We start from the raw sequence: 26,263 nt of genomic DNA on the forward strand, positions 1-26,263 counted from the left end.
CTTACTTTCTTTGCTTTCTTAATGTTAAGATAACCTGCACGCTATAGTCAAAGTTCTGCAAGTGACATTCCTGAGTATGCTTGTATTAGAAACAGAAAAGATGAAATGAAGGAAATACTAACACATCTTCTTTAGAAATAACCAGCACAAAGAGTAGGATACTGAGTTTCTTTCAATAGATTTTAAAAGCATTAAACATTTTTAATTGTATGAGCCCATACATTCTCCTGTCTGCATTAACTGCCAAGTTCCTTTATTACATTAAATTGCAACATTAATTGAAAAATATTTTACTCCTAATTTTCCATCTGAATATTCTCATTTATATCTGTGTCTTCTCCTAATAAGAGTATACACTAGAAAATTACCTTGTAATTGTCAGATAGAAACTTATTAGAACAGAGTGGAATTGAATTTGTTGGGGGGAGGAAAATAATGAAGAATAGGTTCAAAGAATCAATCTTCACAGACTATTTTAAGTGAATCTCGCTGATTGCACTCTGTTATTAGTGATTTGTGAGATACAGCGGAAACATGATATAAATATTTACTCACAGTGCCAAAGAGACTGGAGTATTTTTGAGAATAAGGAAGGAACTCTGAAATAAACATGAAAGGCTGTATCAATATGTATTCCTAGGAAAAAGAATGACCAGGTGAGGGAGTATATTTACTAAAGGGAAGCTGTCTTGTTTATATCATCCAGAGAATGCCCTAAATGTATCTGATACCCTGTAAAAGTGTCCTACTGGTTTCTTGATATACCTCACCTGATTCTTAGGATCCAGTTTTGGACATGGACGTCCTCCATTGTAAGGCTTCTCCTTAAGCCACTTGGACCGGATTTTCACTCCTGTTCCACAAGACGAACTGCAAGGGGCCCAACTAGACCAGTCACTTAATTTGCAATCAAATGGACAAGGTACCATACAAGGCTGTTCAACATAACCTAAAATAAAAATGTAGGAAAGACAGAACAGTGAAAATTATCTTAACACTGAGATATTTATCTAATTAATAGTCTGAAGGTCATCTGTCTTGGAATGGTGTATTTGGAAAGTTACATGGGAACTAGGAGGGTTGGGCATTTCAAACAAGTGATTGTTGCTTAGGAGTCCTATATTTCTGTCAACTCATTGGTTCTTCACATTGGTCTGGTCCGTACATAACACTAAACTATGGTTTAAATAAACCTTAAATTGATAAACTATGGTTTCACATTATGTGCATACTAGGCCTACTGATTTGTTAGCAAAAATAAGCCGTAGCTTACTGACCTTAACTATGATTTAGCATTACGTTTGAACCTGGTAAGTTTTTAAAATCACAGTTTAAGTGTGGTTTATTTGTTTGTCCTTCAATTCTGAGATGCTAGAGATCAGTGACTGAAAAGTTGAACTACTCTCCATGCTCAACTGCTACCACTAGACATGTCACTGAAGATGACACCACTGCTAAGTCTGTCTGGAGACAGGTACCTTTCCCCACCGTGACTTGCCTTCCTTACACAGCCAGGGCACAGAGTGGAGATGAACATCTGGAGGAAAGTTAAAGAGGCTGTTCTCCACGAGGACTAGCTTTCACTTTAGTTAGTTTTAAAATAAAATAAAAGTTTAAAAGCCTGTTGTTAACATTTTACAAGTCATGCCTGTGTACGTGAGCATGGGGCTCCTAAAAATGTTTTAAGAGCAAGACAAATACCTCCACTGAACAGCCAACTTGATAAGTTATTTAAGGATTTATTATAAGCAGCCATTTGAGGGATTCTCTCCTCCCTGCCGTGGCTTCAAAGCACCATTTCTGTTGTCTTCACTACTTCCCTCCCCTATCCATATTACATCACAATCCAGTGCATGTTTACTCTGAAGTAAATTCCATTAAGCTTAGTGGGCCTTGTGGCCAGGCTGAATTCTAAGCATGCCAGAAAGCCCCAAAGCTGAATTCTAAACAGTAGAAGGGGAGGGAGAGTTCAAATCATATTGGAAGCCCCAGCACACGAAAGACAGATAGGAGATGGGGTGAGATAGGTGGTGATGTGATGTTAGCTGGAGCAGCAGCACCTCTACAATAATTTCCCTTGGGACATTCCCTAAACCTATATATATGCACACACACTGTAGTCCAACCCTTCATCTCTTTCCCTCAGGAGACAAGTGTCAAGTTGTGGGGCACAGAATCTTGCCTGTGAAAGAAAACGAGTCTCTCCCCTCTCCATGTTTTTGTTTTTTGCAGTTTGCAATGAAGTTAGATTGTGACTCCCTCCTCCCCAAGATACATTCACATAGCAAGCCTTCATGAAGAAGGGGGGGTGTGATGTGGGTGTATAAAACGGGGAAGAAATTATGTTACAGTACAATGTTAAGAGTGATTGGAGGATAAAGATGAGCAGTGGAAGGAAAGGTTCAAGAAACGCCAAGATCTTGTAGCAACAGCCAGCTGTTGACAAGAGCTGGCACAGAATGCCAGGAAGATTTCCATACCCTTGATTTTGCAGCTAGTCAATGGGAAGGAGATATGGTGATGCAGTGCCAGTGGTAGGATACTGCAAAGGTTTTCATGAAATATGAAAAAGGCAGGAAGTAGACAGGGGGAAAACAAGCCAAACTCTCACAAAACAAGCCAGAATGTTTTTGATCGTCTGTGAAATGACCTGTGGTTTAAGTGTGGTTTTTATATAATAATAATAATAATAATAATAATAATAATAATAATAATCCTGGTTTAATTTTGGCTTGATGCCTGAACCAGCTCACTGAATGACTATTGCTAACAACAATTAGAGGAGGCCTACGCGGTATGCAAGCATGGCAAAGGGACAAACCCCTTCTCACAATAAAAGCTGATAGTTTAGCCCAGCTTTCCCAACTGACATTTTGGATTACAACTCCCATCATCATCAGCCAGCATAGGCATTGGCTAGGAATGTAGTCTAAAGCATCTGGAGAGTATCTAGGTTTGGTAAGGCTGGTTTAGCCTGCATTGACACAGCTGAGGTTATAATAAGAGGTGAAAAGGGAACCCAAAGAAACGCTTTTAAAATTCAGTGTATTATTGCAATAAAGTCTTGCACTGAAAGGAACTGCGATCAGCTTCAAGATAAATTCCAGACTGGGTTATTGGGCCAATTAAATGGGCCAATGAAGCTTGATGTATAAGTTTAAAGTGATGCTCACTGGGGTAAGAAAAATAAAATACAAAACCCGAACTTCCAGAATCAGAGGCAATAAGTCTCAGAATACCAGTTGCTGTAGAATCACAGCAGAAGAGGGTTATTGACCTTATGTCATGCCAGTAGGCTTTCCATAGGCCACTGTGAGAAACAGAATGCTGGACTAGATGGGGCTTTGGTGTGATCCTGCTGGACTCTTCTTGTGTCCTTAAGTGAGAACCTTTCAACTTTGGTAAGAATCATCCCCATGCTGAAATTTAAGATTTCTGTTTCATCTGGTTATCCTGCTGATGAGACAAGCTTCTTTCTAGCTCATGACAAAAAGAAAAAGGAAAGTTCCAGGAAAATCCTGACTAACACTGTGCTCATTGTAGGACCACCTGCAAGTAAACTGTTTTCAATCACTGAATCACCATTTTAAAAATATGCTTGAAATCACTTGCTATTTCTCTTGCTGCCAAGACCTGCTTGATTGCCTCGGCTTTATCACTTGATCTGGACGCTGCAACAATTCTGTCTCATGTCACCACTCAAGTTCTTGAGTGCCCCCAATCTCTCAAAATTAAGGGCGGAACCCACAAGCTTCCAAGGTCAACTGAACTAGATTCATCTCCAAATGACAAAATTGATCACACGGCTCTATTAAATCGAATGTAAGAGGCTGAGATCCAGGCTTAAGCTATAAAACCATTTGGCAGTATGATTTGTTGGCTTTTGCATTAAAATTGCTTATAGCAAAGCCAACTTTTCTTATCACAGAACTATATTAGTAAAATACCCACAGCCAGTTGAAACTGCCTGAATAGCTAAGCTGCAATGAAATCAATTTTGCAGACAAGGGTAAAAACAATAAATACAAAGATTAGTAGTATCGTTTCCTTTCCTCTTTTTTTGTTTCAAATCTGCATTTTGTTAACCTTTTGCACTGCAGTTTGACAACAGACTGATAGCTTTAACATTTTTTCCATAATAGCTCTTTATTGCAGCTCTTCCCCTAAGCTGTATAATGGTTTAATTTAAAATGTACACTAATTTGGTTTGTTACTTTGCAGACAAATGCTTCATCATAGCCACTTACGTCTCCAAATCCATTTAGATTAGGCAGTATCACTGCTCTCTATTATTTATCAGCAGTTCCCTTACACCCACCATCAGTAGATTCAATCGGATTTCATGTGCACTTTGTGATTATGCATTATAAATAACAGAAGGTCAAAAAAAATCTTGTGTGATTGTCTGCTTTTCAGCTTTCACTGAAGAAAAGTAAGTTAGAATAAATTAAAAGGAAAAAAAAAGTTTGTTAGGGCCAGCCCTACCATTAGGCAAACTAAGACAGCTGCCTCAGGTGGTAGGTGCTTGGGGGAAGACAGTGCCTGGTGCGCCATGCAGCCTACATTGCTCTGAGCTAGCTTTCTGCCCTCAGGTGTAGTGGAGGGACCTGTTGTATCACTGGTGTTCGAAGTAAGAGTCAACTTCCAGTCTACATAGAAATGCACCATCTTATCCTTCCCCTCAGGGAGCAACATGTCTTGAGTTAGCAATGGAGCTCTTTATATAAACTCTGGTGCAATATGATTCTTTGGTTTCTTACTGTTTGTGAGCCTGGATAATAGTGGACTTTCCATAGAAATGTAAAATGCCTTGTCTAGGCAGATTAATGGAGGCAAAATCAATTAAGCTTCAGGAAGGATTTAGAAGCTTAGGGTCTTATGGACAACCTACATACAGTGGTACCTCTGGTTACATACTTAATTCATTTTGGAGGTCCGTTCTTAACCTGAAACTGTTCTTAACCTGAAGCACCACTTTAGCTAATGGGGCCTCCTGCTGCCGCTGCGCCACCGGAGCACAATTTCTATTCTTATCCTGAAGCAAAGTTCTTAACCTGAAGCACTATTTCTGGATTAGCGGAGTCTGTAACCTGAAGCGTATGTAACCCAAGGTACCACTGTATTGGACAATATGAGAGTTGAGCCAAAAAATTTCAGAAGACAATTTCTGGGAATGTTTGAGCTTTTTGTTTTCATCCCCCCAGTATAAGGCCACTTTGCAGAATTTTCTTTATACACTCTCTACCATTTGGGGAGGGGGGCAAGTTGGCAGCTGCCATTTTCTACCACAAAGCTCTGGAGCAGTGCTAGGTCCTGGGTATTGTGGACAGTGCCAACGGTGATCGCCTGCCCAGGGACTGGCCAACTCAGACCTGCTTAACTCCAAAGGGGCTGCATCATGTACCATCAGACTATGTTCTTGGGACCCTTACTGCCATTTTTAAAAAATAAAATTGCCTATGTCCTTTAGTGATGGCATTTGTATGCTGCCCCATAACTGGAAGAGGGCTTTTATCTCTGTAAGTTAAGTAACTATGAAATGTAACTATTTGGATGGTTTCTAGTGCTTCAGTCTGTTCAACTGCAACAGCATTTAGCAAACACACTCCATAATATTAGTAGCTCTGTTTGCACCAACTACTTATAATGCAGCAAAGCTAATGTTGGTTCAGGGTCCACAGTGAATAATTGTGTTGATTATTTTTTTTGGGGGGGGGGATAGATTTCATAGTTAAGTACTCTCAACCACACACATGTTTTGCAGGAAATAAGGTTACTCCCCCCCCCCAATTCCTATCTAGGCTTGCATGTTACTCTGTCATCAGTTACTGTGTAGGAATACATCTGTTATCAGCAGATGCACCTAGGCCCTCTCTACTTAAAGAGTACAAGTATGTATTGAAAAATCTGAAGAGATTTAGCAGATTTTTTTACATTGCCTTTTATTGATTTTTAGCTGTATTTTATTGTATTTACATGATTGTTGTTAGCACTGTTGGGTAGAAAGGTAGAGTACAAATTTAGTGGGTGCAAGGAGGGAAAGAAACAACAAGAATGGGGTGAGACTATGTACATAGGACCCAAACTGAGTCTGTGGTTTTGTGTTTGCATATGAGAGAGGACTGGTTGGGTGCATAGGGTTGTCTCCAACACTATTTTGCCCAGAGTCTTTATTAGCTGCTTTTTAAAAGCATTAGCTGCTCAAGTTTATTAAGTAAATGTCTTGTTCAGTATATGAGTAGATAGTTTTCCTACCCATCAGTGCTTTCATTGGACTGTGAAGCCCAAGGCAGAAGAGCAATCAAATACATTGAAAACAAGCACAAACATTTATACTGAACACAGTGAGGGGCTGATGAGTGGTGCAATAGTGCACATGCACACATTATTTCTCCTTTTCAGATACATAAGCCAAAAATAAAGTAAAATCTATGGTTTCAGGCCTAAGAAAAAGATTGAGAAAAACAGCTTTCTGTAGTCAAAGGTGGACTTCTAAGAATGTAATGAATAAAGGTATACAATCTGCATTTTATAGAAACCAGTGGCATTTCTGGAACTGTTTCTTGGCTCATCTTAACTTTGCTTGGTGCATTATATTTGCACAGAATATATGAATCTTAATGCAACTGTGTGAAGGTAGGAGATGGTTTAGGAAACAAAACCTTCTATGCAGGCTGCTTTTGAAGCAGATGCACGTCAAATCTAATTAGTTTTAATCTCATTTGCATCTACTCCTAACATATTTCACCATTTTAATTAACAAACTATTAACAGCTGTAGTACTTGGAAAGAAAGCCTAAAGGTGCCTCACAGAATTCAAGGTCTTTTGACTGGATTTCTTGTGTCACTCCAGGTGTCAGTGACAATGACAAGGATGATTTCCCTGGAAGCAGACCAAATAAAAACACTGTTCTCTTGAAACAAAACATGAAAGGTGTATAACAATGGAGGCTAGAAAACCCCACCAGATTCATTGGTTTTGCATATGCAAATAATATTTATGTTAATAGGCAACAGAGGCCTTCTGCCCTCAGGACACCAGGGCATGGTTGCAATACAAGAGCTATGGCTATGTGCCAGAATTGTATGAAATTCCCTCTGTCTCAGTGCTTTTCATTTGAACAACATCGTGAGACCTGGAATAGCCTTTCTCCAACACGTTATCAAGGCATACATGCAGGATCACTTCTTTTTTCTATCTTGCACTTAGCTTATTGTGATGTGGGAGAAATGCTTGAAGTATAAATAAATAATCAGCACTGATCAATTAACTGATGACACTCTAAAACAGCATTGCACATATGTCAAGTGTATTGACAGTTCTAGTTGACAGTGATAGGACAAATACAGCAGCATCTTCTGTGACGTGGTGAATTGGGATTAGGGGTCCCTTTACCTTTACCTTTTTATCAGCAAGATTCCCATACCTCACAGTGGCAAAGAGGCAATTTGCTAACCACTGAAAGGATCCTTTTTTGAGTGCTGGATTTAGAGGAAGTGCACGACAGGCTCTGCATCCTTCTGGCCAAAGTGTCACTGAATACTAACCCCAGATTCCCAATGACACTAGACACTTTGTATCTGTGACATAATGATGGAGGCAAAGACAAAAGGTGAGCTGCATGCCTGGCTGCTGCAGCCACAGAGGACTGCCTGGCTCTCAGTTCCTCTCCCGGCCAGTCACAAAGTGGCTGGAAGGGAGTGGGCGAAGGTTGACCTGGAATGGCTGGTAGGCATACGCTTGCTCATTAGGTGGGGTGGTCCACTCATTAAGTATACAAGGGTAGGCCTTCCAAAGGCACAGGCATTGTGTTTCTTGCCTATTCAGACCTACCTAGCATTTCACACAGTGCTAACTAAGTCTTAAGCTACTATTGTGACTGCTATGGACCCAGATTAGCTCCTGCTTGTCAAGGTAAGGAAGGAATCTTAATGAGGATATAACTGGTCAACTCATTCCTGGGTTGTTGTTTTTACCTTTTCCATACTAATTCTGTTTGGTATGTATGTATACTTATTCTGTTGCATTTGTAGGGCTGTTTATTTATTTGTCACAACTGTTTGACGCACCTTACAACTGGTGCCAGGGCATCTGGCAAGTTCCTTAGTCACATGGGATGGGTCCCCTTAAGGGACTGTGAGGGAAAGGGCCTGGGCCAGCACACCTCAGTGGACAGCGCTATTGCTATGCCCCTGGGTGAAAAATCCTGGAAACAGCACAAGCTGTCAGCAGTTGTAGCCTCTGCCTATGTTCTCAGTGTATGCTTCATGCACCTGTACTTAAGCTACAGTTTCCAAGGTTAAAAGGGATGAAGCTTGTATTTTGAGGACGTGACCTTGAGGAGGCCTGCATTTCACTGTTTCAGTTCTAAGCAATGTCCCAAGAAATGGATAATAGCTTTAAACCAGAATTACCCAGAGAGCTTGTTTCCAAGCACAAGTCTTCATTCTCTCTGTGTGATGCAGCTGTGTTTAGACACGTATCAACAATGCCAGTTATTTCAGTGGCTCAGCAGAGGCCAATTTGTGACATTTTCATTCTGCAGGAGGCAAATTCCCACAATTACAGCAAAAGAAGGAAAGATCTAGAGAAGGGTCCAGAGCAGGGGGAAGGGGGGTACTGCCGGTGTTAATTAAGGTTAATCCTCAAGCAAACAAGCAAGTCGAGAATTTTCTTGGTAAACTTCCTTTTTCTTTTCAAAGTCTCAGTTGGGACTTTGGACCAACTGTGTTCCTTTATATCTAGACTGACACGTTTCCACCTGCACCTATCTATGGATTGCTTTAACAATGTGATTTGTAACAGCTCAAACAGCTGCTCTGCAGATGTGTGTTCGAGGCAGCTGCATCCCATTGACTGCAACAGCAGTTTGCAGGTATGACAAAATGATTGCCATTTCAGGACCTGACACTAACAGGTGGTTATCTCACAGCTTTTTAGGGAAGAATATGCAATTCCAAAATCAAAACCCATGTGGCCAAGCTACATGTGTCCAAAAGCCCCGTTTGCATCCTGAAGAGAATGCAACCCGCATCTGCGTGTTTGCACATCGCAATTCGCCGCTTCTGCACATGCGTGTGACGTCATTTTGAGTGTCTGTGCATGTGCGAGTGGCGAAACCCGGAAGTAAAGCATTCTGTTACTTCCGGGTCGCCGCGGAGCACAACCTGAAAACGCTCAAACTGAAGCAACTTTAACCCGAGGTATGACTGTACCAGTGGCGTAGCGTGGGGGGTGCAGGGGGGGCGGGCCGCACCGGGCGCAACATCTGGGGTTAGGGCAAATCCATGGGTTAGGGGGCGCAAATCCACGGGTTAGGGAGCGCAAATGCACGGGTTAGGGGGCGCAAATTACTTGCCTTGCCCCGGGTGCTGACAACACACGCTACGCCACTGGACTGTACATATTTAATTTTGATAATGGTGCTGATTTGAGGTGGAATGTAAGGAGAAACTCTTTAGTTAGCTCCTAAGAGCCCAGATGAAAGTCTGCACAACTTGCAATCTGCCAAGTTGAAAACAGACAGCTAAGGGCTCGATAACACCCCACCCACATGTTGCTGTCTGCTTAGGACTGCAAACCCAGGTGGACTGTCAAGTTTCTGAGAGGCACAGTACACGGCTAGTGGGGTACATTTGAGGTGGTCCAGCGTGTGGGCAACTGTATTTTATTCAAGAGCACCCAAGTTCAAAAACTTCACTTCAGCTAAAGACTCGCCATCTCTCAGACTCATGTCTCTATTTGTCAACCAAAAAATAGCCATGGTGAAATTGTGACAAAGAAGGAGATGGTGAGTGACATAGCACTCTGCACATTGAGACAGTTGCAGCATATATGATTATTGTATAAAGCAGTATTTTCAAGTGTATAAAGGCTAAATAATAATTTCACAAGCAATGCTGCTTTTTATTTATTTTTAATTTGGTTTTTCAATGAGGTATACTAACAAGAAATCAAAATACGCCGTAATTGCCAAAGAGTTTTTACCTGATTAAGATTGTTGCCCAAAGGCAAGGAAAGAATGGGGAAACCCTCCCTGTTAATGAAATAGTTCGCTTGTGCTGCCTTTACTGATAAAAAGTTTGAGAAGGCAAAATCTGGAAAGGTGTGCAATGACTCATAAGAAGCTGCCTTCCCTGAATTTACTGTCAGCGCTAGAATGAAACTGTTATACTCCAATGAACTCCTCCATTACAGAATATTTTCATATTGTCTGCTCCTGTTTGGTTTCCCTCCTTGGATTCTCATTACAACCAAATTGATCGGCACAACACCAGCTCTGCTAACAACCCTTTCTCCCCACTGGGGATAGTGGGAGGCAGCGCATGACAAAGCCCAAAATGAGAAAAGCAGAGCAAACTGGAATATGTGCAGAGTATACGGAAGGAAATGACCAAAACAAAAAGAGTGACAGAAAGTGACAGCAGGCAAAGGGAAGAGCTAAAGCAAAACGCAGCAGCTTGATGGGAGAATAAACTCTTTAGCAGGATATGGTAACAAATAGTCTGTATCTCCAGCTCATGTTTGCAGGCAAAAAACTACTAGTCCTTTGGCCTGCGTTCAATGTTCTGCTGTACTGACTCCCACCCTTCCTTAATTCTTCTGCTTCTTTCTCTTTCCATAAATCCTGCCACCTCTGCGCTGTTATTTTTAGGTCATACCTATTGGGTGGGATGCCACACTCAATACCATTGTTTCTCTATAACGAAGTAATTAGAAGACAATTAACCAGCTGTCAGATCTGCAGGGGGAGAGAGATATACTGGCTACCATCAAGGGCTTGGCTGCTTCCACTTGTTTTATCCCAGCTTTCAGCTCAAGGAGAATTCAAAACGAAGCTGTAAGGCATAGGAGGAGGGCTGCCATTAAACTATGTGAAAGGGTGTCATCTCACCCTTAGCCCTGCCAAAGGAAGGGAACTAATTCAGAATGCCCCCTAGAGTGCAGGGGCAGCATGGTGTGTAAGATTGCCACAGGGGACAGGTGGGGCAGGCAACCTTAATGAGATGTGGGTTGCCATTAAAGCGAGATGAGCACCGCAACCCCAGAGTCGTCCATGACTGGACCTAATAGTCAGGGGTCCCTTTACCCTTTACCTTTATTGCAGTTTGTTTATGCTTTGTTGATTATAATTGCCTTGGACACAATTTCCTTTGTAGAAAGGCAGCATATAAATTAAAGTTTCTAATCTACAAACCATGGTAATAGCAGTCTACAACTGAAGACTGACACTACACATATAGTGCAGTGAGGCCGTTCAAGTGCAATCCCTGATATGTCTTATACATTCCAAATGAATTACGTAACGCATTCTTGTGCATTTTTACAGAATTGTCAGCTCCATTGAACCCTGACTAAATGTGTATAGCCTTGCAGACTTCAGTTTAAAAATACATTTCCACACCTTGGGTTTAGGTGGGGAAAGGGTTCTGTAAATTTGCAGTAGGAACTGATTGTGAACATTGGTACTTAGCTAGCACTTGTGACATCTCCCCACAAATTATAAAAACAACAACTGTGCAACATTTTAAAATTGGCTCTTTTCTTTTTAAACTTAAGGAAATGATAGATGTTATGAATGGATAAGCATTGATATGGCACCTCGACAAACAAATAAAAAGGCAGCTCATCTGAAAAAGGCTGAGAGAGGAGTACGACCAATGACTAAACCAACATTTGATTTGCTGGCTCACAGCAAATCCAAAAGAAAGCCATACAGACCTCACAGTCAAAGAACAGGATCAAACAGTGCTATCCAAACTCCAGCAATGGAGTGCAGATGGTAGGGCTGAGACTTCAGTGCAAGCCTACACTGCTTACCCTCCACAGGAGCACTAATAATAATAATAATAATAATAATAATAATAATAATATAATCTATTTATACCCCGCCCATCTGGCTGGGCTTCCCCAGCCACTCTGGGCGGCTTCCAACAAAATATTAAAATACAGTAATCTGTCAAACATTAAAAGCTTCCCTAAACAGGGTTGCCTTCAGATGTCTTCTAAAAGTCTGGTAGTTGTTAATTTCTTTGACATCTGGTGGGAGGGCATTCCACAGGGTGGGTGCCACTACCGAGAAGGCCCTCTGCCTGGTTCCCTGTAGCTCTGCTTCTCGCAGTGAGGGAACCGCCAGAAGGCCCTCAGCACTGGACCTCAGTGTCGGGGTAGAACGATGGGGGTGCTGCCCAGGTGCAAAGGAGGAAAGGGTTCCTATACCTTTAATAGGTGTGCAGAAGAAGGAATTTCAGCAGATGTCATTTGTCAGGAAAGGTATCCCTGCCGAAATCCTCCCTTCTGTATAACAAATAAAGATGCCCCCTACCTCCAGCATGCACTAAAGATTGTACCCAGGAGATCAGGACGCTGTTGCTACCACCAGCTTCAACTAAGGGTGTGCATTCAATTCAAAGAAATTCCAAACTGAAAGAAGTCACTTCAAAGAGGCAGACCTCTTTATAAGCCCACTGACATATTAAGCTGGATTAACTCAACGTTACTTAAATTTTCCTGTCTTCTTTTATCTGGGATTCAGCTAATGTTTGACACAGGAAATGGAAAGGTATCAAACGCTGCATGACCAGTGGTAGACTCTGGGCCTCCATTGTTTATACAGGGCACTCTAACTTACCTGAATGGTTGCAATGAGACGGTTCCACAAGTCTGCCGGTCTTATCGTAGCAGGCCAGGGCTCTGAAGCGCACCCCTTCTCCGCATTCCTTGGCATGCCCGTGAAATCTCTGTTCTAGCTGCAGCTCTGTTTTCCCTACGGAAATTATGCATTCCGACCAATTTCCATGGGGCCGGCTGGTAAATATTGTGCAAGGGCATGGTTCCGCTTCAACAAGGGGATACACTTCTGTATTCTGGCACTTGTCTCGCTTTCTGCTTCTCCCTGTTCCGACCGGGAAAATATGCTTGTTAGCGTAGCATCTGCTGCTTTTGATAACAATATGTCGTATTATTTACACTTGAAGGGGTTTGATACAGTTAGAACCAACACAATCTGAAATGTAAATACAGAAGAGCTGGTTCAAAGACATCTGTTAGTTGTTGTTGCCTGTGCTCCAGAGGGCCGAGAAAATGTCGCTGTCTCCAGGGCAACCAGAGAACCTAAAGGAACTTGTGGAGGAGGGGGAATTGTTTGGGATGAAGCACAAAATGATAGAAAGAGAACAACTGTCTGCCTACTCTTATTAGGAAAAAACACACCTGAAAAAGCTCTTAATTTGCCCCATAATTATCTTAGGAAAGTAAATTTATTATCTCCCTTCTCTCCCCTCACTTTGAGCCCTGCAATCTCATCACTGGTTGCTTAGGGAAACCCACTAGGTAGATTCAGCAAGCTGCGGCTCTTCCTTCGAAGTTATTTTGCAAATTAGCTGAATACACAACAGGGATATGTACTAGATCTTCATGAGATCAGGGATAACTCTATGAGTAGACAAGAAATGCTTAAGGCCCGGCAGGGTATTTTGGTCAAGAATGTTTAACACTGTAACACCGCCCATGTTCAACTTGTATATTTGTAAATAAACACAAAGAAATTACACAATGCCAACAAACGTCAAGTGACATCATTCTAAAGGAGACCAAGTCCAGCCCAGGTAAGCACTGCACCAGTGAAACTTCTCATCACCTGGAGATTTTGAAGCTCAAAAACTGCCATTTCTTTTAAGCTCTTTCAATGCGTTGTGTCACACTTTCAGTTTACCACAAAGTTCTCTACTGAGAGAAGCAAGTACAATTCTTCCTCCCCTTCCCTCTTTCCTGACTTCAGCAAATCTACCAATCTATTCCAGAAGTGGACTTGTCCTGAGAGGACAATCTTTAAACATAACTTTTCTTTATCCCATTGTATCTCGACACCAAGGGCTTCATTTCACTTTGCATTAACAGGTGACACAATAAGTATGCACACTCAGCAGCTGTCAAGTAATACTTTTGAAAGTGAAAAGTTGCATGTAAGCCAACCATGAGTTCCCTCCACAGATATTGAGATATTAACACAATTTAACTGGATTGCTTGCATCAAAGAATATTCATTCCACTCTATTTTCCAAATGGTTTTTAATTAGCACGTTAACATTCTCAGAGCTGGTTTTAAAAATGATGATCAGAAATTATTTTTAATCAAGACCCAGCAGTCTTAAAGACTTTTTCTATTTAAATAAAAATGGTTTTTGAACATTAACAAAAAAGTGTTCAGTTTTTTGGGGGTCGGGGACAGGGAGGACGTCACCCAACAATATTTTGCAATAGCCTATTTCTCCTTCACACAAAACAGTCAGTTTCAATGCCTGCACATTTGACTGAGTTAATGATTAAAGAAGATAAATATGCCTTTCTTGAACATAAAGCTTTTTTTTCAAAAATGTTAGCTGCATAATACAGATTTCAAAGTAGTGTAACCTCAAATTACCTTCTAACCAGCATTTGCTTGGGGATGCTTCTGTAACGAATAATGCTAAATGTAAAGCCCACACATGTATTTAAGCATAAAATAAATCATGCTATTAAATACAAAGTGAGAAGGAAGCTAATCCACGTCCACATTAACATACTCTAAGCAGCAGGATGATTTTCAATAAAAGCCATAAAATTGACCAATTTTCATGATGAATCAGATACATTTATTTGAGAAAAATATTAATACCAGCTACCTCACTTTCCTTTTTAATAAATCAACCAAGGCAGCACTTCTCATAGCCTCAAGATTTAAACAGCGTTTCCTTCTTTGCTTACTTTCACTTTTTTGTGATTTGCTTAAAATGGAGTGTTTGGTGTGTAACTATGCTTTGATTATGGAGGGATGTGGGTGTTCTAGAGCAGGCATAGGCAAACTCGGGCCTCCAGATGTTTTCGGACTACACTTCCCATCATCCCTGACTGCTGGTCCTGTTAGCTAGGGATCATGGGAGTTGTAGGTCAAAAACATCTGGAGGGACCAGTTTGCCTATGCCTATTCTAGAGGAAATAAGGTCCAGCTTATTCATATATTACAAGAGTGGCATGGGAGCCACCCTTCTGGATGAGTCCCAGGAATAAAGTGGGGGTCATGTGGGATTCGAAAGCTGCCATGTCAACAGCACAGCTTTACAGGCTATATAAAGTCGGAGCTAAGCATATAACCTGCTACTGAACTTCTGCAGCGTTGTAGTCTCTCCAAACTTATTCTGCTCAAAATAAAGCAAGAAGACTTGCCAGGCTACTTTGCTGCATTAAGACTTTAACAGTCTCTGTTTAGTCCCATTAGGAAATGGGGAGGCCCACATCTGTACTGTGCAATCCATGGTCTTCAGCTACTCCCATACATGAGACCTAGATGACTTCCGTAGGAACAGCAAGGATGGGTGTTAGTAAGATGAAGAAGAGTTTAGATTTGATATCCCGCTTTTTCACCACCCTAAGGAGTATCAAAGCAGCTAACAACAAACACTCTGTGAGGTGAGTGAGGCTGAGAGACTTCAGAGAAGTATGACTAGCCCAAGGTCACCCAGCAGCTGCATGTGGAAGAGCGGGGATGCGAACCCGGTTCACCAGATTACGAGTCCACTGTTCTTAACCACTACACCACACTGGCTGTAGGAGTAACATCTCGTATGACCCTGAGCCAAACTCTGTGTCTACTGTCCTATGCTATGATATACCAAATCTGAATGAATAAGAATAAAACACATGAGAAACATTTTGCTGTCACGCTTTGCACTTATAACATTTAATATTTTCTATTTCCACTTAAAAGGAGAATGCTTTAGTTATCGGGACATTCTATTAGCCGAGGTGATACATCAAAGGCTTCAACAACAAAGTGGGGAAAGAAATAAACATGACAGCTTTAGTAAACATTTCCAGCATAAAGAGGTTCTAGGACTGAATATCAAAAATGCACAGTAGCTATTGCCTTTTTGTTTGTTTGTTTTAAAGTAACATGCAACCAATTAAAGGGTGCTCTGCTACTGTAAGCAAGGCATCATGCAGCTTTTCAATAACATTATTGCATTATCTGTTCACATGAGAATTCATGAGCATGGCTCATTAAAGAACAAGAGTTATTCAGGCATGGGTATTATTATACCATTTTCTGATTATTCTTGCCTGTGTGTGTGTGTGTGTATAGAGTTTACACTATAATGGCTTTCACTGTGATGCCTGTGTTTAAAAACCAACAGGAATTCTCAGTCTCCCTGAAGCCATGGCTTACCAATACATATAGTTAAATTCTTATCATAAAACACTGAATGGCCATTTTGCAGTAGAGTAACATTTATGGTTCTGCTTTTTTTTACACCTGGTATTATACCCTAAAGTAATTCTCTTGTGAGTTATAACAGTGATATGCTAGAGGCGGCATTTCCACCTTTAATAATATAAAAAGCCAAGGTTATATTATTCCTTTAAAAAAACAAAAACATTTTGCCATATAATAGAGGGGGTAAGTGGATTCTCTTTTGCAATTGTTTGATCTTGCTGTATTTACTAGAGCAAAGCAGTAAACACTTTAATGTCAAATGGAGAGTCAGATCCGGTTATTGCTGCCTAAGGTAGAAGTACAGTGGCAATGGTGCCCAGGCAAAGGATTTAATATTAGCCTGATGCTCTTGAAAGCTCAGGTTTGGTCCTTGACCTGTGTGTGTTTCTACCATGCTCATAGGGTAATGTTCTGTGCAAATGCATAGAGGACTGAACTGCATCTTCCTCTTCTTCTTCAGAGAACACCCCCCCCCCCACACACACACACTATTAGGGTCTCTGTGCATGCATGCATTCACATCAAGTGGTCACTGTAAATAGCTATACTGTACATTGACTAAATACACAAAGTGAATCTGAGGATTGGCACCAACATGGAAATATAGGTAACTGAGAGCAATAGACTAAAAGCTCACTCTGAAAATGAACTGGGTCCCCTCAACCAGGCCCATCAAAAACTGAAACTCATTGAGCATGGGGTTGTTGTTTAACTAGACTGCTAACGGGCCCCTGGTTTCCCCAAATCTCAGACCTTTCCATCCCTTCTGCCAACTGCTCACATGATTATTTTCCCTTCCCCCCAAGCCCTTCTAAAAAAGGTAAAGGTAAAGGACCCCTGACAGTTAAGTCCAGTCGCAAATGACTCTAGGGTTGCGGCACTCATCTCACTTTACTGGCTGAGGGAGCCGACGTTTGTCCGCAGAAAGTTTTTCCGGGTCATGTGGCCAGCATGACTAAGCTGCTTCTGCAAAACCAGAGCAGTGCACAGAAATGCTGTTTACCTTCCCACTGGAGTGGTACCTATTTATCTACTTGCACTTTGATGTGCTTTCAAATTGCTAGGTTGGCAGGAGCTGGGACCGAGCAACAGGAGCTCACCCCGTCGTGGGGATTCAAACTGCCGACCTTCCGACTGGCAAGCCCTGCACTCAGTAGTTTAGACCACAGCACCACCCGCGTCCTCCTACCAAGGGACAAATCTTGCCTTGTGAGATAGCCAGCATGGTGGCTCATCCCTGAGAGCTTCTCCAGACTTCCACCTGTCCCAAGTTTTATATTTCCCCACAGCTTTGTCCTGAAAAACACTCTCTTTACCACTGAATTGGGCAATCAGCAATCTAGAGAAAACCCAATTGCTGTTTGGTCCAATTCAGTGGTAAACTGCAGGTTTCCCTGGGGAAGCTGTGGACGATCTCTGAATGGGAGAGGCCTCTCTGGTAGACCTCTCCCATTCAAAAAGGAACTGGCAACAGCCCACAATGTACGCGCCCACCCATTTGAGCAGGGACTGTGCACAAGCAAAATCCGGGTGGGCAGTCCACTCAAGGTGGAGTGAATTGACCACTTTGGTTTGTCAAAGAAAGAAAGAAAGGAAGGAAGGAAGGAAGGAAGGAAGGAAGGAAGGAAGGAAGGAGTAGGGAAATTTACCTACATGAGTGCCCATATGCAATTTCTCATGACACCCCTAATTGAGAGTGCTGAGATGACTGATGATTCATTTCTCTGTGGAGCTAAACAGAATAGATTCCAATCCTTCCTGGAATATACTCACTTAGAGACATTGTCAGCCATCTGGGTGAACTACTTAAGCAGTACATCCTACAAGAGGAGTTCAAATGGTGCTACATTTACACCTCTCACTAATTAAAGCAAGGATTTTTTCCCCCCTTTTCGTTAATCAATACTTTAGAGCATTCAGCAGGATGGGACTGCCCACAACAACACAGTAGGGTATGTCAGTATAGCCCTCTTGAGGCATTTAGCCTGAACACACAATGGCAACAAGTATGTGGGAGGCCAGAAATATGTGCGCTGCCCATGTTCCCAACATCTCTGTGTGCCAGCCTAGTCCTCTCCACTCCCTTATGACTTTTAGCATGAGGGACTCAAGGGAACTTGCAAGTATGCTCAGCATGCTGAGTTTTCTAGGTATGGTCATCTGAATGCACTCGGAAGCCCACTTCAGACCCTCACACTCAACATGGGCTTGGAACAGGGACATCAGGGGAAGGGTGTCGTGAATCCCCTATGTCCCCAGGAGGCACACCTAAAGGATGATGATGATGATCCTCACATCAAAATTAGGAGGCTGGGGAAATGTTAGGAGCCTACAATCTCTCACTGCCAAATCCACTTTACATGTCTCTTAGGTCTTTGCTTTCTTAATTAAAGCCATGCAACAGGGAAGCGTGTAGGAAGGGAAAGCTTATCTCTTCGTTCCCAAATTCAACTGGAACTAAAATAATCCTCTCCTGCACAACTAGAACACATGGGGGGGGACCCTCATACACCTGTAATGAATAAAAGTAGGAAGGGAGAGAGAGAGAGAGCTACATGCTGCACATTAAAGTTTATGTTTAGTCTGGCCATTAGTGAGTTCATAGCTGTCATGGTATTTGAACTGAGCACTTCCTGTGTCAGGGTGCAGTTAGATATAAACAGATTTCCTGTTCCATTGATTAGCCTTATAATCATTCTAATACCCTAGTTCTCAACAGAGAGCACATTGCAACAACAACAGCTCAATGCTACACTAGCTGTCAAAAAAAGAGTGCATCACAGCAACACAGAAGTGCTGTTCTCCACTGACAAGCCGTTTGTGAAGTGCTGTCCAGCGGATCTTTGCTAAGCGGCCTCTAGGCTGTTTTCTCTGAGAGACAAATATGTTTTAGTGCTGTGCCAGGTATGTCACTTTCCAGACAATCCTTCATATCCCCAAATGATTCATGTAGTCTGACAACAGAGGAATAGTTCAGGCAAGAGGTGTTGCCTATGGATGGACACATAGAATATGCTTGGGGAGAGAACAGTGACTGGTTGTGACCAGTTAGGCTAGCTGAAGGGTTTGTGCATGAAAAAAAGCAATAAAAGTTGGGGCTACCTGTGGACTGATGGGACGTAAGAATATAATAAGAGTGTGGCTGGATCAAGCCAAGGGCTTGTTCACTGTTTCCTACAACTAAGATGTGAGGGCAACAGCACACTTTTCTTGTGTTTTCCAGCAACTGGTATTTGGAGTGATGCTGCCACTCATCCATTTGGCCACACGACCAGTAGCCAGTCATAGTCTGGCTACTATGAAACCTCGTTGATGGGCTACCATTATAAAAAAATGATGACGACTAGAATCCCATTTGGTCTGTCAGTGACAGCCAAGTTTTGTATTTTGCTGTCATTTTGTAACCAAAACCACTGCTTTGATTGTATTAGTTTAAGGGAGCCCCTTCCTGTGTTGACTTTGAAACTGTGGTGGTTGAGATACTCAGTGGCCACTTCTATGTCTCTCCTGGCCAAACTCCTGCAGTGGCACAGTGGTGGAGCACGAATTTCAGTAATCATAACTGTATTGTGCTACTTCAACATAAATGTAAAGCACCTTCTATGAACAATGCCCTAACTGTATCTGACAAATTTTCAAAGTCATTTCGAAACAAAAGGACTAAAGGATGAAGTATAAAATATTGATACTACCTGTGAGGGTTCGTCTTCTACTTCGCGTTGATTCACAGTCTGAAGCACATGCGGAAAATTTAGACCAAGGGGTGAATGTGCAGTCATCTTTGCATGGAATCAGGCAGTCCTGAACAAGGGATGGCATAGGTTCTGCCCACTTCAAGCACTCACTGACATCTACTGAATGGTTGCTTTCCAAAACACATGTAACAACTGGACAAAATAAATGCACAAAAGAAAACAGTGAGTGCTGCAGAGGCATAGGAAAAGTTAAGAAGCAAGTATCTATAGTGTGTTCCTTCCAATCAAGATCTCAAAAGCACTGAACTAATGAAGTCAATAACATTTTTTAAATCTGTATACAGGTTATTTAGAAAGATGCTTGTTTGTTTTTCAGAATTGAAACTACATAGGTCCCTGGAACAAAGAATGCATAGCTTAATGTAGTGATGAAATGATTAATATACATTCTGATGTACTCTGTCCCATGACTCCAGCGACAGAACTTTTGGGGGACACTGGTGTTTCAGTGCAATTATAGAGCACTGCTTCCCATAACAGATTGTCTTTTCTGAACTGCACAAACACAGCAGAAAGATCTTGGCATTTAAATTATTTGCAACAAGGAAGGAGTCTCAAAGTCTCCATGTGCTCAAAGGACACAGAAACACGAGCATGGCCTATTGGCACTATAAACTCCATATATATATATATATATATATATATATATATATATATATATATATATTACAACATTTATTTATGTGCATAGAATGCTGTGGATCTGCCTGCAGCAACTAAACTTGCAAGCTACATTACACAACAGTTATCCTCAGTTGCCTATTAATAATAGCTTCTTGTCCACCAGTTTGTTAGCCAGTTCTATGGCAAAGTAGTATGAAAGGTATATTAAGAATAATTTCCCCCTTATTTCCACGGGCTGTTATTGCTGACAATTTACAGTGCACTCTCACAGAGGTTGCAGTGATATTTGACCCAGTTCACTTTGACCCAAAAATTGTACAGAATTGGGGATTTGGAAGGGACTGCTGGAATTCAAAATGATTTCCAGGTATAAGTGTGCTCCATATGATCATGGACCCAGCTAAAGTGTGTGGTTTTGGTTACTCAAATTTCAACCTGAGTGAATTGATTTTAGGCAATGAAAATTGGGGTTGTTTTTTTTAAAAAAAAATGTAAGCTGATATGTTTTGATTAAATTAATACTTTAAAAAAATGAGGCTAGATCTTAAGATGGCAAGATTCCTCCAGAGAACGCTGTCCCATATTAATGGCTGGTTCTTTTCTCACACATTACAATTCAGCTCCAGCGATCTAGTTAAGCTCTATGATTTCATGTTAGGCTGATATTTTGTCCTATAAAGCTGTGGAATGATGCAATAATTGGACTGAGATTCTATTACATCTTCAACAAGCTGGCTGCATCATTACAAAGATTACTGATTAATCCACACTTTAATGGCTATCTGTGTTGTTTTCATTGCCTCTGAAGTGGATTGGAATTGCAAAATGAGAAGAAAAGGGAATAAAGTTAAACGCATGTTTATATACACACACAATTTTTTTATTAAATAAAAAAAAAGCTGGAATAGATTTATTTGGATGAAAGTTATATCAGTGAAGCAAAATAACAACTTGAAAACATTGGGGATTCTGCCCCCCCCCCCGCCATGTCAAGACAATACTTTAATCAGTCTGCACAGACCCAGCAGAACCTTAAATCAATATTTTAATAATGACTCCTAAAATGCTAATAGTTAAATTGTGATTGCTTTGTCTCTTAAATTCTCTCTTAACTGGCAGCGTATCCAGCAGTCAACATAAAGGTTACCCTTGTCAGTGAAGAGGGATATCCTCTCTAGAAGATTAAATGTTATAAATGAAGGTACTCATTATCTCTGGGAGTACTAGACCCATATATGCATGCCTTTTCTCTTTTATATGATCTAAAAATTATGTACTACACATCTGTGTGTTCTGAACAGAGGACAGCAACCCCACCTATTTCTTGTATGTAGAAAGAAGCCACCAGATCAGCTCCTGTAGTAAACTAACATTTCCCCATATATAATACTGATTGTAAGAAGGAATGCCACTTCTAAAAAAATCTAGGTAGTTGTATCTCTGGGCTGTATTCAACAATGTCACTACATTAGTGGAACAATTTCCACTCTCACAATGGAACTGCAGTTCTCCTTCCTCACACCATGTACCACTAGTAACCCCCTCCCTCCAAAAAAAAAAAAAGGATGCACAGAGGGAGGAGAGGGAAAGGAAATCCCACTGTGTGGGCAGAAGTCATTCTGCTCATGGAATGGCTTTGTTGGATCCAGCCCTCTGTATTTATATCTTTCATGCTTCTCTCTGAAATCCAGTATTAGTTTACATTAGAAGAATACAAAAGCTTTCCTTTAGTTCTATATAAATTTTCACAGTCCTGCAACCTGACCATAGATGTGAGCTGTTATTACACTCAAAAGAAATTAAAAGAAAAAGTAGTGACTGGGCCAGCAAACACTTGCTGTCTTAAAGTCGCACTTGAAAAAATACACCTAAGCAGTAGGAAACCCATTATGAACCTCATAATGGAATGATTATACCAAATGAATGACAAAGAAAGATAAGCACGGAAACGGACTTTCATTAATCTTTCACCCCTTAGCAGCCATCCTCTCAAACCGAACATGTTAATCTTAGAACATTTTGCCCCACCAGACACTGCAGAAAAGTAGGAAGGTGCTACTCTTTTGAATTCCTGGGTGTGCTTTGAATAGTACAGAATGTTGGATCACTGCAAGGGACCAGGAATTTCAGTGAGCAAGTTAGTGTTTGTGGCCCAGGATTTTATTTGCATAGCTGTCTCTTTCTCAACATGCGTATCAGACTTGGAATATAGCATCTGTAAGCTCTAAAGTTTAATTACAATTCGTTCTCATCAAATGTAGATTTCAGAGATTTTGCTATAAAACTGTTTATGGTAGAATCGAATGGATTTTATGTATTTGGTATTCTGAAATGCTGAGCAAATCTTTAAACAAGCTTTATTGTAACTTCTAGCTATTGAAATAGTAGGCATTTTTCACACTTTGCATTCATTGCTCCCACAAATTGAACTGAATAAAAATATCCCGTGGATTTTCGTAGTGTTGAGTACATTGCATTCATTGGCCTACATTCTGAATATAATTGAATATCTGAATAGTGCTGAAGAAAGCAACCCTCAAGTTTGAGCAAATCTATGTATGCATGCTTTGCTAGAAAAGAATAAGCCAACTATAAGCTTTGGATGTCCACTCCCCCTTCGAAAATCATTTGCAATTTTCAGAAGGCAGAAGGTCATTCCTACAGCTCCCATAGAAATGAATGATTTGGCCTTCACTGAAAACATTTACCAATATCTGTTCAAGGTGCAAGAAGGACACTGAGGCAACTTTGCCTTCAAATTGATGACACAGAAATTTCTATGATTTTGCTGTTTTATTTGCACTGGTTTTCCAAGTCCGAGCTACAAAGAGGAAAGTATTGGAGAATTTCCTTTTTTAAGACAGAGCTAACCAAGTCTTGACTGATTTATAGTGCTATAGGTATGGAGAATACACTAGTATTAAAATGTGCAGTAAATCTGCATTAAACCCTTTCATTAGCAGAGTTGCAGTAGCTGGCTCTTATTGATATTATAACAATCTCATAGAATGAAAGGACATTAAAAATGAGCATGCAGAGAGAAATACGTAGAGTGTCATTGGCACAAACAGAATATTTTTCAAAATATTCTGGAGTTCTGAATGCATCGCTATCTGAATACCAAACCAGTTGCAGAGATCGGTTTGAAGAAAATGATTCCTGCAATTCAAAGGACCTTGCGCTGGAAGAATTTCATATTTCCTTCTAAAGTCACACACAAGGTTAGTAGGAGTGCCAGCTTTAGAAAAACCAAGCAAAAAAACAGAATGCGGCCAGATGAAAAGAAACAAACTGGCTTACAGTCACAACCTTCAGCAGCTATAGCTAACAGAAAAATGTTTGACAAATGTGGGGAATGAAAAATTCAGCACAGTATATCTAAGAGGGCTTTACAATCTCCAGAAGACTTCTGAGAATTTATCAAAGGAACACTAACACTCACAGACAGACAGATAGATGGAAAAAAGGGGAAAGGGGAAAATAAGTATACTCTATCAGGCAGCCTTTTTACAGGACTGACTCTGCATTTAAAAAGGCTAGTGAGAGAAAAGGGGACTGACTGATCGATTGACTGGTAAAGTGAGATGGTAAGAAGTAAATTAAAACATGACGAGTTTGGATAGAAACCAGTAAGTGTTTCTTACTATTTGACATCATTACTAGAACTAGGGGGCATTCAATAAAAACAACAGGGAGCAACTTTGAAATATATGAAAGGAAGAGATTTCTTTCCATACATCTTACAATTTGGCACAAGGTGTCCTAATGGCAAGTAATAACTGAGTAAAAAAGATACGAGAGAAAACCGATGGGCATGAAGATATTCAATGGCTATTAACTAAAGCTCACAACCCTTTTGCTGGAGTTGTCTTAAAATGCTGGTATAGTGGGGCCACTGAAAGCTTTCGCAGTATTAACATGCCTCCAGTTTAAAAAATACATGCCACTGTTACTGCTGGTGCTTGTATTAGTAGAGGGAAATGTCACCTCCAGGGTTATCTGCAGTATGGTACAATTGCAATTTGATGCTGGAGAATGTTACAACAGCTGTTTGTTCCCAATGCAAAGTTTAATGAACTGCAGGAAGAAATTACCACCACCTTTTAACATCTGGTTCTTACAATCACTTTACCACTACAGAAACATGAGAAGCCATCAACTCTGAGGCAGACGTAATTCCCTGCTCCCTGCCTGGTCACTTGAAGAGACAGTGCACTGTAGCAGTGGCAGGTCTCAAGGTCTCAAATTTCAGCAGCACCCTATGCAATGCCAACATTCCAAAAATCAATGCCCCTTTCCCTGCCTTTCAATATATATAATAGTTGTGGCACCCCCTAGGCCCCGCGCCCAGTGCAACTGAACCAGTTGTGTTGCCCTAAATATGTCTCTGATTGTAATGGTTAGACCATTCCATGAGGACTGTGGAGACTCAGGTTCAAATCCTTACTCAGTGCCAAAGTTCCCTAGGTGACCTTGGAACAGGCCCTATCCCTTAGTCTAGTTTACCTCACAGGATTGTGAAAATAAAACTGGGAGTAGGATAAAACCATGTACGCCACTTTGAACGTGTTGATGGAACATATATTAAAAACATAACAAAATGTTTTGTTGGATCAGATCAGATACAGAAATAGCTTGCAAGTTAAATATGTTATTTCCTTTAATCAAAGTTTGCTTTTTTTAGATTATGGAATACTCCTAACTGGGAACTGGATTATTCTGATTTGAAGCTGTCACTCGTGAGTAATTATTATTATTATTATTATTATTATTATTATTAATTAATTATTTATTTGTATCCCGCCCTCCCCTGTTGGAGCTGGGCTCGGAGCGGCTAACATCATATAAAAACACAATATACATGAAAACAAACAAACAATTGATTAAAATGCATCCCAAAATTAATTCAAATAAATTAAAATTAGGCTGGACAAATGGCCATCCTCAAGTTAAAATTGAAAGCAGTTACCGGTAATACTCACCAGGACCAACTATTTCCACTGATATTATAAGGACCTGTGAGTGGGCTACATATTATTTCAGGGCAAGTAAAAACCAATGAGCTTTAGTTTTCTCTAGGGACCAACATTTCTCTCAAGCCCCTGCCACAAATGGTTTAAAGGCAGAGTGAAGACAGCAAACACTTCCTTGCCTGATTTGCACTTCACTGGCAGGCCTGAGAGACAGTCACTCAAAATGACTTCAGCTGCATTACTACACAGCCATAATGGATGCCTTTGAAAGTGATGGACAGTTAGCAGCAGATAATTGAGGCCTTGTGTTCCAAAAGGTTATTGATTCAAAAAGGCTTCTACTCCTTGATATTATCCACCACTGCTTTAATGCCTAAAGCTTTAAGTAAGCCCCTAAGAAAAAAGTTAAGTTAAAAAAAAAGAAAAGGCTTTTTGTTCTAATAATAAAAAGTAATAATTTTTTAATGGTATTGAGGGAACAAATAAGCCATGGTATTTTTGTTCAGTTGTTTCATGGTCACAATTCCTATAAAATTAGTATCACATGGATATCACAATTTCTATAAAATCAATACCACAAGGATACTTCATTATATTCAAAGATGTGAGAGAATCATACCTTGCATTGATATGGCTACAGCAACACTCTCCCATGCTG

General features: G+C 40.8%; 1 protein-coding gene across 9 annotated transcripts in view; it reads right to left on the reverse strand.

Moving 5' to 3' along the window:
• The window catches only part of THSD7B (thrombospondin type 1 domain containing 7B), a 511,659-nt gene that overhangs the window by 78,498 nt on the left and 406,898 nt on the right, over nt 1-26,263 (reverse strand). For all 9 annotated transcript variants that reach the window (XM_083581788.1, XM_083581787.1, XM_083581784.1 and 6 more), the window contains 3 exons: nt 19,946-20,140; nt 12,633-12,896; nt 771-949 (listed from right to left, as the gene is read on the reverse strand). In XM_083581788.1, coding sequence (XP_083437914.1) covers nt 771-949; nt 12,633-12,896; nt 19,946-20,140 — 638 coding nt within the window. The remainder of the gene's footprint in view (nt 1-770; nt 950-12,632; nt 12,897-19,945; nt 20,141-26,263) is intronic.

Source organism: Podarcis filfolensis, assembly GCF_964270895.1.
Source record: "Podarcis filfolensis genome assembly, chromosome: 1".
Classification (NCBI taxonomy): Eukaryota; Metazoa; Chordata; class Lepidosauria; order Squamata; family Lacertidae; genus Podarcis; species Podarcis filfolensis.